General features: G+C 37.0%; 1 protein-coding gene across 2 annotated transcripts in view; it reads left to right on the plus strand.

Moving 5' to 3' along the window:
* LOC119516811 (testis development related protein) overlaps positions 1-9751 on the plus strand; it is a 58445-nt gene extending 48694 nt beyond the window's left edge. The window contains exons 3-5 of one of the 2 annotated variants that reach the window (XM_037813279.1): positions 5128-5231; positions 6898-7208; positions 8077-9751. In XM_037813279.1, the coding sequence (XP_037669207.1) occupies positions 5128-5231; positions 6898-7208; positions 8077-8081 (420 nt within the window). In that variant the 3' untranslated portion in view covers positions 8082-9751. Of the gene's footprint in view, positions 1-5127; positions 5232-6897 lie in introns of both variants that reach the window. The other variant, XM_037813278.1, reaches the window with a different exon arrangement.
* The last annotated feature ends 3013 nt before the right edge of the window (positions 9752-12764 follow it).

Raw genomic sequence — 12764 nt, forward strand, 5'->3', positions numbered from 1 at the left:
GTATCGTCGATGTCTTGGTGTTTTCCAGATATAAGATCATGTCATCTGTAAACAATGACAGTTTTACTTCTTCCTTTCCAATTGGATGCCTTTTATTTCTTTGTCTTGCCAGATTGCCCTGGCTAGCACTTCCAGCACAATGTTGAATAACAGTGGTGACAGTGGGCATCCTTGTCTTCTTCCTGATCTTACAGGGAAGGCTTTCAGTCTCTCACCATTGAGTACTATGCTGGCTGTGGGTTTTTCGTATATGCTCTTTATCATATTGAGGAAGTTTCCTTCAATTCCTGCCTTTTGAAGTGTTTTTATCAAAAAGGGATGTTGGATTTTGTCAAATGCTTTTTCAGCATCTATTGAGATGATCATTTGATTTTTCCCTTTTGAATTTTTAATGCATTGTAATACATTGATTTTCTTATGTTGAACCATCCTTGCATGCCTGGAATGAACCCCACTTGGTCATGGTGTATGATTTTTTTAATGTGTCTTTGGATTCGATTTGCAAGTATTTTGTTGAGGATTTTTGCATCTATATTCATTAGGGAGATTGGCCGGTAGTTTTCCTTTTTTGTAGCATCTTTGCCTGGTTTTGGTATTAGATTGATGTTAGCTTCATAAAATGAGTTAGGTAGTGTTCCATTTTTTTCAATGTTTTGAAAGAGTTTGAGTAAGATTGGTGTCAGTTCTTTCTGGAAAGTTTGGTAGAATTCCCCTGTGAAGCCATCTGGCCCTGGGCGTTTATTTGTGGGAAGATTTTTGATGACTGATTGGATCTCTTTGCTTGTGATGGGTTGATTGAGGTCTTCTATTTCTTCTCTGGTCAGTCTAGGTTGTTCATATGTTTCCAGGAAATTGTCCATTTCCTCTGCATTATCCAGTTTGTTGCCATACAGTTGTTCATAGTATCCTCTTATAATTTTTTAAATTTCTTCAGGATCTGCAGTAATGTCACCTTTTTCATTCATTATTTTGTTTATATGGGTTTTCTCTCGTTTTGATTTTGTCAGTCTAGCTAGGGGCTTGTCAATCTTGTTGATCTTAAAGAACCAACTGTTGGTGGTATTTATCCTCTCTATTGTTTTTTTGTTCTCTATGTCATTTATTTCTGCTTTAATCCTTGTTATTTCTTTTCTTGTTCTTGGTTTAGGATTGGTTTGCTGTTCATTTTCTAGCTTCTTCAGTTGATCCATTAGTTCTTTGATTTTGGCTCTTTCTTCCTTTTTAATATATGTGTTTAGTGCTATAAATTTCCCCCTTAGCACTGCTTTTGCTGCATCCCATAGGTTTTGGTATGTTGTGTTCTCACTTTCATTCGTCTCTATATATTTAGCAATTTCTCTTGCTATTTCTTCTTTAACCCACTGATTGTTTAGGAGTGTGTTGTTTAACCTCCAGGTATTTGTGAATTTTCTAAGTCTCTGATGGTTATTGACTTCTAATTCTGTTCCACTGTGGTCAGAGAATGTGCTTTGAATAATTTCAATCTTTTTAAATTTACTGAGGCTTGTTTTATGTCCCAGCATATGATCTATTCTGGAGAAAGTTCCGTGAGCACTAGAAAAGTATGTGTATCCTGGTGATTTGGGATGTAATGTTCTGTATATGTCTGTTAAATCTAATTCATTTATCAGATTGTTTAGGTTTTCAGTTTCCTTATTGGTCCTCTGTCTGGTTGATCTATCTATCGGAGAGAGTGATGTGTTGAAGTCTCCCACAATTATTGTGGAAACATCAATTGCTTCCTTTAGTTTTGCCAGTGTTTCTCTCATGTATTTTGTGGCACCTTGATTGGGTGCATAGACATTTACGATTGTTATTTCTTCTTGTTGAATTGCCCCTTTTATTAGTATGTAGTGGCCTTCTTTGTCTCTCAAAACATCCCTGCATTTAAAGTCTATTTTATCTGAGATTAATATTGCTACACCTGCTTTCTTTTGGCTTTAGCTTGCATGAAATATTTTTTTCCATCCTTTCACTTTCAATTTCTTTGTGTCCCTGTGTCTAAGATGAGTCTCTTGTATGCAACATATTGATGTTCATATTTTTTGATTCATTCTGCTAATCTGTATCTTTTAATTGGGGAGTTTAATCCATTTGCATTCAACGTTATAACCGTGAAGGCATTTCTTGAATCAGCCATCTTATCCTTTGGTTTATGTTTGTCATATATATTTTTCCCCTCTCTCTATTAATATCCTTTATTGCACCCATACCGAATCTCTTTAGTACTGAACCTTTCTCCAAGTCTCTCTCTCCTTTCTTTGTTTCTCTGTGTGTAGGGCTCCGTTTTGTATCTCCAGTAGGGCAGGTGTCTCGTTAGCAAATTCTCTCAGCATTTGTTTGTCTGTGAAAAATTTAAGCTCTCCCTCAAATTTGAAGGAGAGCTTTGCTGGATAAAGTATTCTTGGCTGGAAATTTTTCTCACTCAGAATTTTAAATATATCGTGCCACTCCCTTGTTGCCTCCATGGTGGCTGCTGAATAGTCACTACTTAGTCTTATGCTGTTTCCTTTGTACGTGGTGAATTGCTTTTCTCTTTCTGCTTTCAGAACTTGCTCCTTCTCTTCCGTGTTTGACAGTGTGATCAGAATATGTCTCGTAGTGGGTTTATTTGGATTTATTCTATTTGGAGTTCGCTGAGCATTTATGATTTGTGTATTTATGTTATTTAGAAGATTTGGGAAGTTTTCCCCAACAATTTCTTTGAATACTCTTCCTAGACCTTTACCCTTTTCTTTCCCTTCTGGAACACCAGTGAGTCTTATATTCGCACGTTTTATATTATCTATCATATCCCTGAGGTCCGTTTTGATTTTTTCAATTTTTTTCCCCATTCTTTCTTTTATCCTTTCATTTTCCATTTTGTCATCTTCCAGGTCACTGATTCGTTGTTCAGCTTCCTCTAGTCTTGTACTATGAGTGTCCAGAATCTTTTTAATTTGGTCAACAGTTTCTTTAATTTCCATAAGATCATCCATTTTTTTATTTAGTCTTGCAATGTCTTCTTTATCCTCTTCTAGGGTCTTCTTGATATCCTTTGTATTCTGTACTATGGTCTCATTGTTCATCTTTAGTTCTTTGAGTAGCTGCTCTAGGTGCTGTGTCTCCTCTGATCTTTTGATTTGGGTGCTTGGGCTTGGGTTATCCATATCGTCTGGTTTTTTCATATGCTTTATAATTTTCTGTTGTTTTTGGCCTCTTGGCATTTGCTGAACTTGATAGGGTTCTTTTAGGATGTGTAGACCAATTGAAGTCCTTATCTGTAATTTGTCAGATCTACAGCTTCGTGGAGTACACTTTCTCTAACTAACTAGCAGGTGGCGTCCACGAGCCACCTGTTCTCCACAAGCCAGTTCTCCCCTGCTTTGCCTTTGTGGTGAGTGGGGGAGTGAGTCTTGTGGGGTCCAATTGGTGTACCAAGCTTGCATGTGTAGTTGGTGTTGCCCGCCCTGTATATGGGTCATGTTTCTGGGCAGTGAGGGAGTGGGGGTGACTCTAACAATCAAATCTCCCTGGTGATCCTGGAGTTTTAAAGCTGCTGCAATAGTCTAATACTTCAGTTTAGTCCTGCCACAGTCTGTCTCTGCCACTGACCCACAAGTCCTTGGTATTGGCCTATGGCTCCTGAGACTTGCAAGTGCGTCCCTCTTCCAGCCGTGCACCCCCTGGTCCTCTGTTGAGGAATGACTGTGCTATGTCACAGGTGAGTGCCGTCCCCCCAGGGCGGTTCTGGGCTGCTGGGCTGTGTAGGGAGGCTCCCAGTCTGCTGAAATGATGGCTGAATGAGGCTTGTTAATTCACACTGCTCCACCTTCCCAACTCTGGGACAGTCAGCTGAGGTTGCAGGGAAGGCTAATGTCCACACCCAGTTTTATGGAGTGTGCCTGTTATTTGAAGCACTTCCGTCACACTGGGTTGTCTGGGGCAGCTGTGGGCTATGGGGCTGGCGATGGGCAGGAGTGTTTCCTGTTCACCAGGATGATGGCTGTGAGCGGACAGCCCCCTTTTCTTGGGAAGTTGTGGTGTTTAGTAAAATTTCTCAGCCACTGGATTATTGCCTTTTGTCTCAGAGCTCTCTTAGTTCTCCTCTTGTCTTGACCTGCCCAAATTGCAAGTCTTTGAAGCTTTCTGTATTGGGGTTCTTAGAGTAATTGTTTTAGAAAAAGAAAAAAGGATTAAAAAAAAAAACAAAAAACAGGGCCCTCCTCAGAGATCTAATGGGTTATTGAAATGCTAAGAGACAAAGCAATTAGGGCCATTAAGGAAAGGTCCACAGGGCAGAGAGATCAGCTTTTCTTCGGGATTTGCATATGCGCCTCAGGGCCTGAGCTCTGCCCTTCCCCTTTCTATGTTCACCAGAACTCCAAAAATCCTCCGCTTTTATTTTGAAGTTTTTCGTGCTGTTTTTTTCTAGGCCTGTCTCCTCTCTGCTGGGCTGGCTGCTCTCAGATTCTCTGGTGTCTGGTCTCCGTCTATCTATGGTTGGAGTTTGGATCAGTAGAATGAGTTTCCGATAAGGGCTGCCACTGCAGTTCTCCCTTCTCTTTCCCGGAGCTGACAGCCCCTCCTCCCACAGGACTGAGCCTGGCAGGGAGGGGTGCGGGTCCCCTGGCCACAAAAACTTACAGATTTCGCTGATCTCAGGAGTTCGACGTGTTCATGAGTGTTGTATGAAGTATGCCCAAAGTCAGATTGCTCTGTGGTGTCCAGTCCATGCAGTTCCTGGCTTTCTACCTACTTTCCTGGTGGAGTAACTAAAACATACAGCTCACCAGTCCGCCATCTTGCCCTGCCTCTGAGTTTGGTTTTAGTATCACTTTATTTTTTATTGCGTTTTTAACATTTTAAAGTATTTTAATGTTAGATTTGCATCGTATGATTATTGATTGGTCTGTTACTAAATTTAGGTATTTTTTCCTCAATAACATTGAAGCTGATAGGACTGTAATATAACATCTCAGATAACTAGTAGCCAATGGGAACTTTTAGAATACATGCAGATTTAGCTAGGTAAAAGGAAGTCTTTGTCAATTCTAAATTCTAGCTCCATAATTACTGGAATATAAAATTGTTATCTATTTATTCAGTATATCATATTTCAGGATATTTTTCTTAACCTTTTATTAGGTTCAGGGAGCAAGTTTCCGAGGTTGGAAGGAAGTGACTTCTCTGTTTAATAAGGATGATGAACAATATCTACTCGAAAGAAGTAAATCTCCCAAGGCTAAAGGGTAAGTCATAAATGTTTAAAGAAAATGGTCATTTCTGCAAAGGTAGGTAATCACTTAGGAAGGTGGAAAATGATTGCTCTAATGGTGAAAAGAGTGTTTAGCTTAAAACTCTTCTTGTATATACTTGGTAACTTGTTAGTTTACTTGTAAAATCTGTCTGCCTCTCTCTTCTCTTCTGTCTCCGTGTTTCTGTTTCTCTCATTCTCTTACCCCCACCCTTTTCCTGTTGAATGGCAAATAGTAGTAGGGATCCCTCTCATGTGACAATTAGGATTTACTTCATCTTAGTGAGTAAAAACAAAGGAATTAAAGTAATTTTTCATGTTCTGGAGGCAAAAGAAAGAAAGATGTACTTTTGGTGGGGGCAGGGGAGGAACTATAAACATTTTGAAAAGTTAAGGAAAAGTGAAAAAAAAAAAAAAAAGTTTCTCAAACCAGCTATTGTAAATTGAATTTATTAGCCTTAAAGCAGCCTGAGCCATGCATAAGATGTTTAGTAGTTTCATAAAATAAAGAAAAATGCAGGTAAAAATGGAAAGGAGTTGATTGGTAAAGATTTTAGAAAACTAAATACATTTAAACTGATATTGCTGCTGCTTAATAAATATTTTGAAATTTTAAAGGTGTGTTTAAAGTTGAAAGTAGAAACCCAGTGACAACTCTACCTAATGGTATTTCCAATAGCATATTTTCCCAGTGATTTGAAGAGTTATTTGATTAGATGATGCATGTTGGTAAACGTAAAAGGAAAAGTTTTTGTTTGAGAACTATGGCAACTTTTCTGCACTTACCAGACGGATGGATATATGGCCCTTACTGTGTGCTCTGGCTAAGTGGACTCAATCTACAGTTTTCTGCTGTCAGGATGATCTATGAGTACATCAGTGCTTCTCAACTCTAGATGCATGTTAGAATCTACTGGGGAGGCTTTTAAAAAATACCTGTGCCCTGGCCCCACCTCAAACCAATTAAGTTAGAATCTCTATGGGTAAGACCTGGACAGTGGTATTTTAAAAAATGTTTCCTAAGTGATGATTCTCATGTAGTCAGGATTGAGAGCCACTGATCTAGATAGTGACACTTCTGTACAGTCTTTTGTTTTCGTTGTTGTTATTCATGATGATCGTCATTCGATGTATACCTTCTTATCCTTTTTTTAATAGACAGTACTCTAAATTTTTATTTTTGCTTAACAAATTAGTAATTTAATGCTTGAGATTAGCTTGCTATATGAGTAACCGATGAATATCTATTTTGGTAAATGAAATAAATTTTCACTCTTATTTCCTAATCTGGACTGTGGCTTTTCATAGGTCTGGTTTTGTAAATACCTGAACACACTGCCTTTTGTTTTGCTTTGAAACAGTTGTCTTTTTGTGATCTTAATTTTGGGTCTTTTTGTCAGAGAACTAATTCTTTGCTTTTATTTTGCCAAATGGTATTCTGCCTAAAATATGGCATTTGTAAGTTTCATTACCAACATATGGTGATGCTGTTTTTCCTTATTAATTTTAATATTTTAAATTTTACAGATAGCTTTGTGTTAACTTTTTAAACAATAAAAAAAAAATTTTTTTTTTTAAAGAACCTTAAATTTATGAAATTGCTGCAGTTTGAGGCCCTAAAATCACTGGATCACCAACACTTAACTTTTTCATCTCTATAGAACTAATTTACGATTAAAGGAAGAGTTGAAGACAGAGAAGAAATCTGGATTTTGGGACAATTTGGTTTTAAAACAGAATATACAATCTAAAAAACCAGATGAGATTGAAGGTTGGGAACCTCCAAAAATTGGTCTTGAAGATGTAGCAGCTGATTCAAGTGACACCTCAAGTGACCATATGTCCTGGCCAGCCTGGGAGGATGATACTAAAGGCTCCACTAAATACACTACCCTGGCCAGCTCAGGAAATAGCTCCCGGTGGAGCATCAAGTCAGCTGGAAAGTTGGTCAGTATTAGACGACAAAGCAAAGGTAATCTTACTGATAACTGGGAAGAATTAGAATGAGAGTGGAAGAGGAAATACTATATAAAAGAAAAAGTCCACAATTTCCATATATTTTCAAACCATTACTGGCCTAATATTGCACCTTTGTATTTCATTTTATTAAGAATCTTAGAATTTGCTGTATCATAGTATTTTTTTATTAGTATATCATTAAGCTGTTAGTCTGTTTCCTATATTAAAAAGAGTAGAGAATCTTATTTTGTGCCTGTGTTTCACATTTGGAATTTTATTTTCATATGTTGAATTTTGAAATTCGTAAACATACTGTGATTCCTTAGTGAAGATATATAGGGGTTGTACATTTGATTGCCTTATTGTACTACTTACAATCCATGTTTTGCTGAAACTGGGATGCTGTTCCCTAAGATACCAGGTATGATTTGCTGTTTGCAACAAAAATATTTTCATGCCATTCTTGGTTATATTTCTTTGTTTCACAATTTACCTACTTTATTCTTGCATGCAACATATATGTACAGTCTGTGAAACACAAGAATGTAGCAGTTGCGCAATTCTTTTCTGTTGTCAGAAAATTGCAATCCAAGTGGCAAAATCAGTTTTCCAAAGGTTAAGTTAAATTTGTAGCAAATTAAAATTTCTTATTATTAAAATTAAAAATATGTAAACAAATTAAATACTGGAATAGTAATTTGAGTATATATTCAGTTTTAAAAAGCATATTCACTGTTGCCTAGGGAAGCATAGCTTCTAGTGTACACATTGCAGAGGTAATGGTGGCTCTTGTTCTGAGATTTTACTTTTATTTCTCCTGAACTTTAAAAATATTAATCTTTATTTTCTCCTAAAAATGTGTTCTCCTTTTTTGTTTACAGGTTAATAAAAGAATGCTATAAAGTGTGGATAAATTTTAGTAACTTGTTGCTCTTAATTTTGTTTGGAAAGCATTAACTTGCTCACTGTAGAGTTCAAACTGTATATAAAATACTGTAAGTGCCTCTTTTCTATTATACCCAGGATTTTGGTTTTACAAAATGAGATACTTACTGCGATTGATGTTACATCTGTAAGAAAGTGTGTATTTCCCCCCACAGGAGTAATTTATGGTTAGTTTGAAAACATGACTGTGGAATTATCTCTCTCTCTCTCTCTGTCTCTCTCTCATACAGATTGAAGTTGTCTATAGACTTGCTAATTGTCTTTGGTAATGGGATCCTCTGTATCAGGTATACAAGTAATGTGTCTAGCAGTATGGCTCTTATCAAGCAGGCAGTGCAAATCTCTATCTTGGGTAAAAGTGTGTGTTTGTGTATTTTTTGTTGTTGTTAAAAAGGAAACAAAAAACCTCCAGTTACACTGTGGTTTCCCCTCATATTAAAACAAAAACAAAAACAAAACACACTGTCTTCAAATTGTTCATTGTGCATTTTTGTGTTGTTTCATTTAAGTGACTGTTCTATTTAACATTCCTTTGGAATATCTGAACATGCCTGGTGGTGGAACACATTGTTGGACAACATAGTATATAAGTAAATAAATATATATATATTTTTAATAGAACAAGAAGTTTACTTGATAAAGCCTTGAAAGAGGGGCATGTTTTAAAGTGGTGTTAAAATACAAATTCCCATTTTTTTTAGAACCTGGAAATTGTGGAGGGTTTCTTTGTTTCTTAATGTAGAGGAAAGCTTATTATTTTCAAGGTAATAGCTGAGTTGAAAAATCTGAAGTTTCCTCAGGTAAATAGTTTGGTATACAGATTTACCCTTACTCTCCTTAAAAAAATGCTTGCTATGATTATACAAACATGTCACGTTTAATGATTTTTATAAACATTTTACAGCAGGAGCTGGGTTTAGGATTGTCTTTGGCTAATACTGTCTTGAGGCACAGGAAAGTAAATGATGTATTTGAGACTCTGGAAATTTTATTTATATGCAGGGAGGTTGGAAATGCCATTTCCTTCACTCTTTTGGGAGTTTTGTAGTACTGTGACCAGGAGGTTTGTTATGCCTCATATATTGTTACGTTAAGTGCCTGAAAATTCACCTTGGTAATATATTTGTGATGGACACTTGGCAAAACAGTCCTTTATAATACTGTTTCTCAAAATTCGAAAACAGAGGCAAATAACATTGGAATATGAGCTGTAAATCAAATTTTTCTTAACTACAGAGATCTATTAAAGTAAAAATGAATTTTTTTCTTCTGTTGTATCTGATTAAATTAAAATGACTTATGTTGGTGATTGTTAATGTAAATATTTATTGGTGTGCTTTGGGAGCAAAATATTTTTTCTTGAGAGAACTTACTAAAGCTAATTTCTATATTATTTTCACAGGTTAATGAGAGAATGATGTTTTGATTTGGGGGTATTTGTTTGAATTTAATAAGCACACAGTGTCATTTACTGTGGAAGAAAGAGTTGTCTGTCCTCCTTATGCTGTTGTTTTATTATTTCTTTTTAATAGGAAGGTGATCCAGCTTCAAAGAAAATAGGATTCGTTCTTAATGTTGAGGTTTTCTTTAAAAATAAAAATATTATTAATATGTTTTTATCCTGTTTCATTATTAGTTTGCATGATTATTGACATCTACTTAAATATAAATGTGGATTTGGCTTTAACTAATCACCTAGAGTTAATGGCACTTTTCTTGGCATTTTAAACCTTATTTTAAAATGCAAACAACACATGTAGACTTTTTCATAAATAAATGAACAATTTCAACTTAAGTTTTCAAGGTATGTCTTTTGCATTTTGGGACTCCCTCTGATGATGTTTGTCTGTGAATGACTATTAATTAGTGCTTGCCCAGGGTTGAGAGTGTGACATGGAACCCTTGGATCCCTCCAGCATGCATCTTGGGGTGTACACCATCTGCTCGGAAGGGGCAGGAACACGACTGGGCCCCTGCCTGGGTTCTGTTTGTGATTTCACCGTCGGTTACTTAATGAGTTAGAGCCTTAAGCAGTTTTTACCCCTCACATTCAGTTCAGAACAATAGTATTTACTAGTGATAGTAGTACATTTTTGACTTACTCATTTTTATTTATGTCTTCAGAAGATTACCGTCTGTTAGGAAAAGGTAGTCTGTTAGGGAGAGTAATAATGTTGGAAAGAACACTGTACCTAAAAGAGAATAATGTTCACACGATTGTGGAGGAGAAAAGAACTTACTCACGATCTTCCAAGAATGGGCACACAACCAAAAACATGGCAGGCACGCCGAACAGTAGAACACAGCAATATTTACACCCTAACCTTAACACACAAGTCCCTCCCCTGTTTCTCCACTGGCTGGATACTGCAGAGGGTACAGTCTATCCAAGAGAGCTAACTAGTCCGTCTTTAGGATTTTAAATTATACAGCCTATCCAAGAGAGCTCATCCAGTTTAAATTTCCCGCCAAGAGTTTCCACCTTTGATTATACCACACATTCGTTTGCATTCCAGTGACTCTGGTTAATGCTTGTTTTTACCCATATAAGGAGCTAGTGCCAACTCTGAGCTTACTTCAGGGGTCCCCCCCCCCTCCAACTGCGGAGCCAGTTTGAGCTAGTTTTGCAGCCCTTTGTTTAGTAAGTTTTGTTTCTCCCATTCCGTGCCATTTTGTGTGAAAGCTAAACTTAATTCTATTCTTACAATAATGACTTCTCTTAAAACACTGGATAACCAAACCATTGACTTGAAATGCCTGTATCATTCATGTATTTTTAGAGAACAGGTACTTTTGGAAAGATGGAAAGATGAACAATGAAGCATTTGGTAATAAGTTAGCATTATATCATTTTCCTTTTCTCTCCTTTCTGGTAAAAGGGTATCCTATGTAGTTGTGTTTCTGACTCTGACTTTTCCCTCTTTGACCATCACTTCAGGATCACTGAAATCACCGAAAACTTACCTGTTTGGGGGAATGGTGATAAGAATTTCATATCCTGCGTGTAGGTGTGTTTTTCCTACTCCCGCCATTGATCTCTTGACCTGCTAGTTTCAGCCATATCCACCCTCAGTTGCTTCCCTGCTCCTGGTCTCGGGCAGTCTGCCCCTTGACCCTCCTCCACAGCGTTCTTCCTTGACTTTTTATTTGTTTTTGCCTTAGTGACAATGAGATGCTGCCTTCCTTTTTTAGTACCTCAATCCCATCCTTATTTTTGTTTCCTTCCTTAACCAGAGGCCAGTGCCTCTGCCAGCTCTTCACTGGTTATTCCACCCACAAGCTCTCCTATATTTTCCTTTCATCATTTACAGTTTCATCTGTCCTTCAAGTGGAAACTGACACCTCAGACCTAAGCTTTCCCTCGCATTCACTTTTCTCTCTTCTGCCCTTCTAAAATTGCTGCAAGGTGCAGTGGAGGAATTTTTCATAATAGTTTCAGACTTTGTGTCTTAGAGTCTGACTTTTGGGCTAGTGCCACTAATTTCCATATACTTATTTTTTGGCTGTTTTCACGGGCAAGGGGAATGTTTATGTTTTCTCTCTCTGTTGCTCCCTCTTTTTGTCTTTCGGCCTCCCCCCACACCACCCCCCCCATTTACTTTTAGCCATTTAGCCACTTTATGTGTTCTGTGATTATACCTCAATTGAGATTTGATTGACTAAACAATCAAAAGACCAGCAAGCATACTAAGAACTGAAGAGATAAATTGACTTAAGATGATAGCCATTCTCCCTCAAAATGTTCAAAATAGTGTGGTCTTTTTTTTTTAATTGCTCTTTTCTTTTTTTTTTGTTTTTTTTTTCATTTTTATTGAGATTGTTCAGATACCATACAATTATCCAAAGATCCAAAGTGTACAATCACTTGCCCCTGAGTACCCTCATACAGCTGTGCATCCATCACCACACTTAATTTTTGTTCAGTTTTTAGAAACTTTTCGTTACTCCAGATAAGAAATAAAGTGAAAGATGAAAAAAGAAAAAAAGAAAAGGAAACTCTAATCCTCCCCTATCCCTAACCAACCCCCCTCAATTGTTGACTTGTAGTGTTGGTATAGTACATTTCTTACTGTTTATGAAAAAATGTTGAAATACTACTAACTGTAATATATAGTTTACAATAGGTATATATTTCTTCCCTATATGCCCCTCTATTATTAACTTCTAATTGTATTGCATACATTTGTTCTGGTTCGTGGAAGCGATTTCTAGTATTTTTACAGTTGATCATGGACATTGCCCACCATAGGATTCAGTTTTATACATTCCCATCTTTTGACCTCCAACTTTCCTTCTGATGACATACATGACTCTGAGCTTCTCCTTTCCACCTCATTCACACACCATTCAGTGCTGTTAATTATTCTCACATCTTGCTACCGACACCCCTGTTCATTTCCAAACATTTAAGTTCATCCTAATTGAATATTCTCATACTAAGCAACCACTCCCCATTCTTAAGCCTCGTCCTATATCTTGGTACCTTATATTTCGTGTCTATGAGTTTACATATTATAATTAGTTCCTATGCCGGTTTGAGTGTATTGTGTCCCCCAAATGCCATTATCTTTATGGTCTTGTGTGAGGCAGAAGTTTTTGGTGCTGGTTGGATTTGCTTGGAATG

Source organism: Choloepus didactylus, chromosome 20 (genome assembly GCF_015220235.1).
Source record: "Choloepus didactylus isolate mChoDid1 chromosome 20, mChoDid1.pri, whole genome shotgun sequence".
NCBI lineage: Eukaryota > Metazoa > Chordata > Mammalia > Pilosa > Megalonychidae > Choloepus > Choloepus didactylus.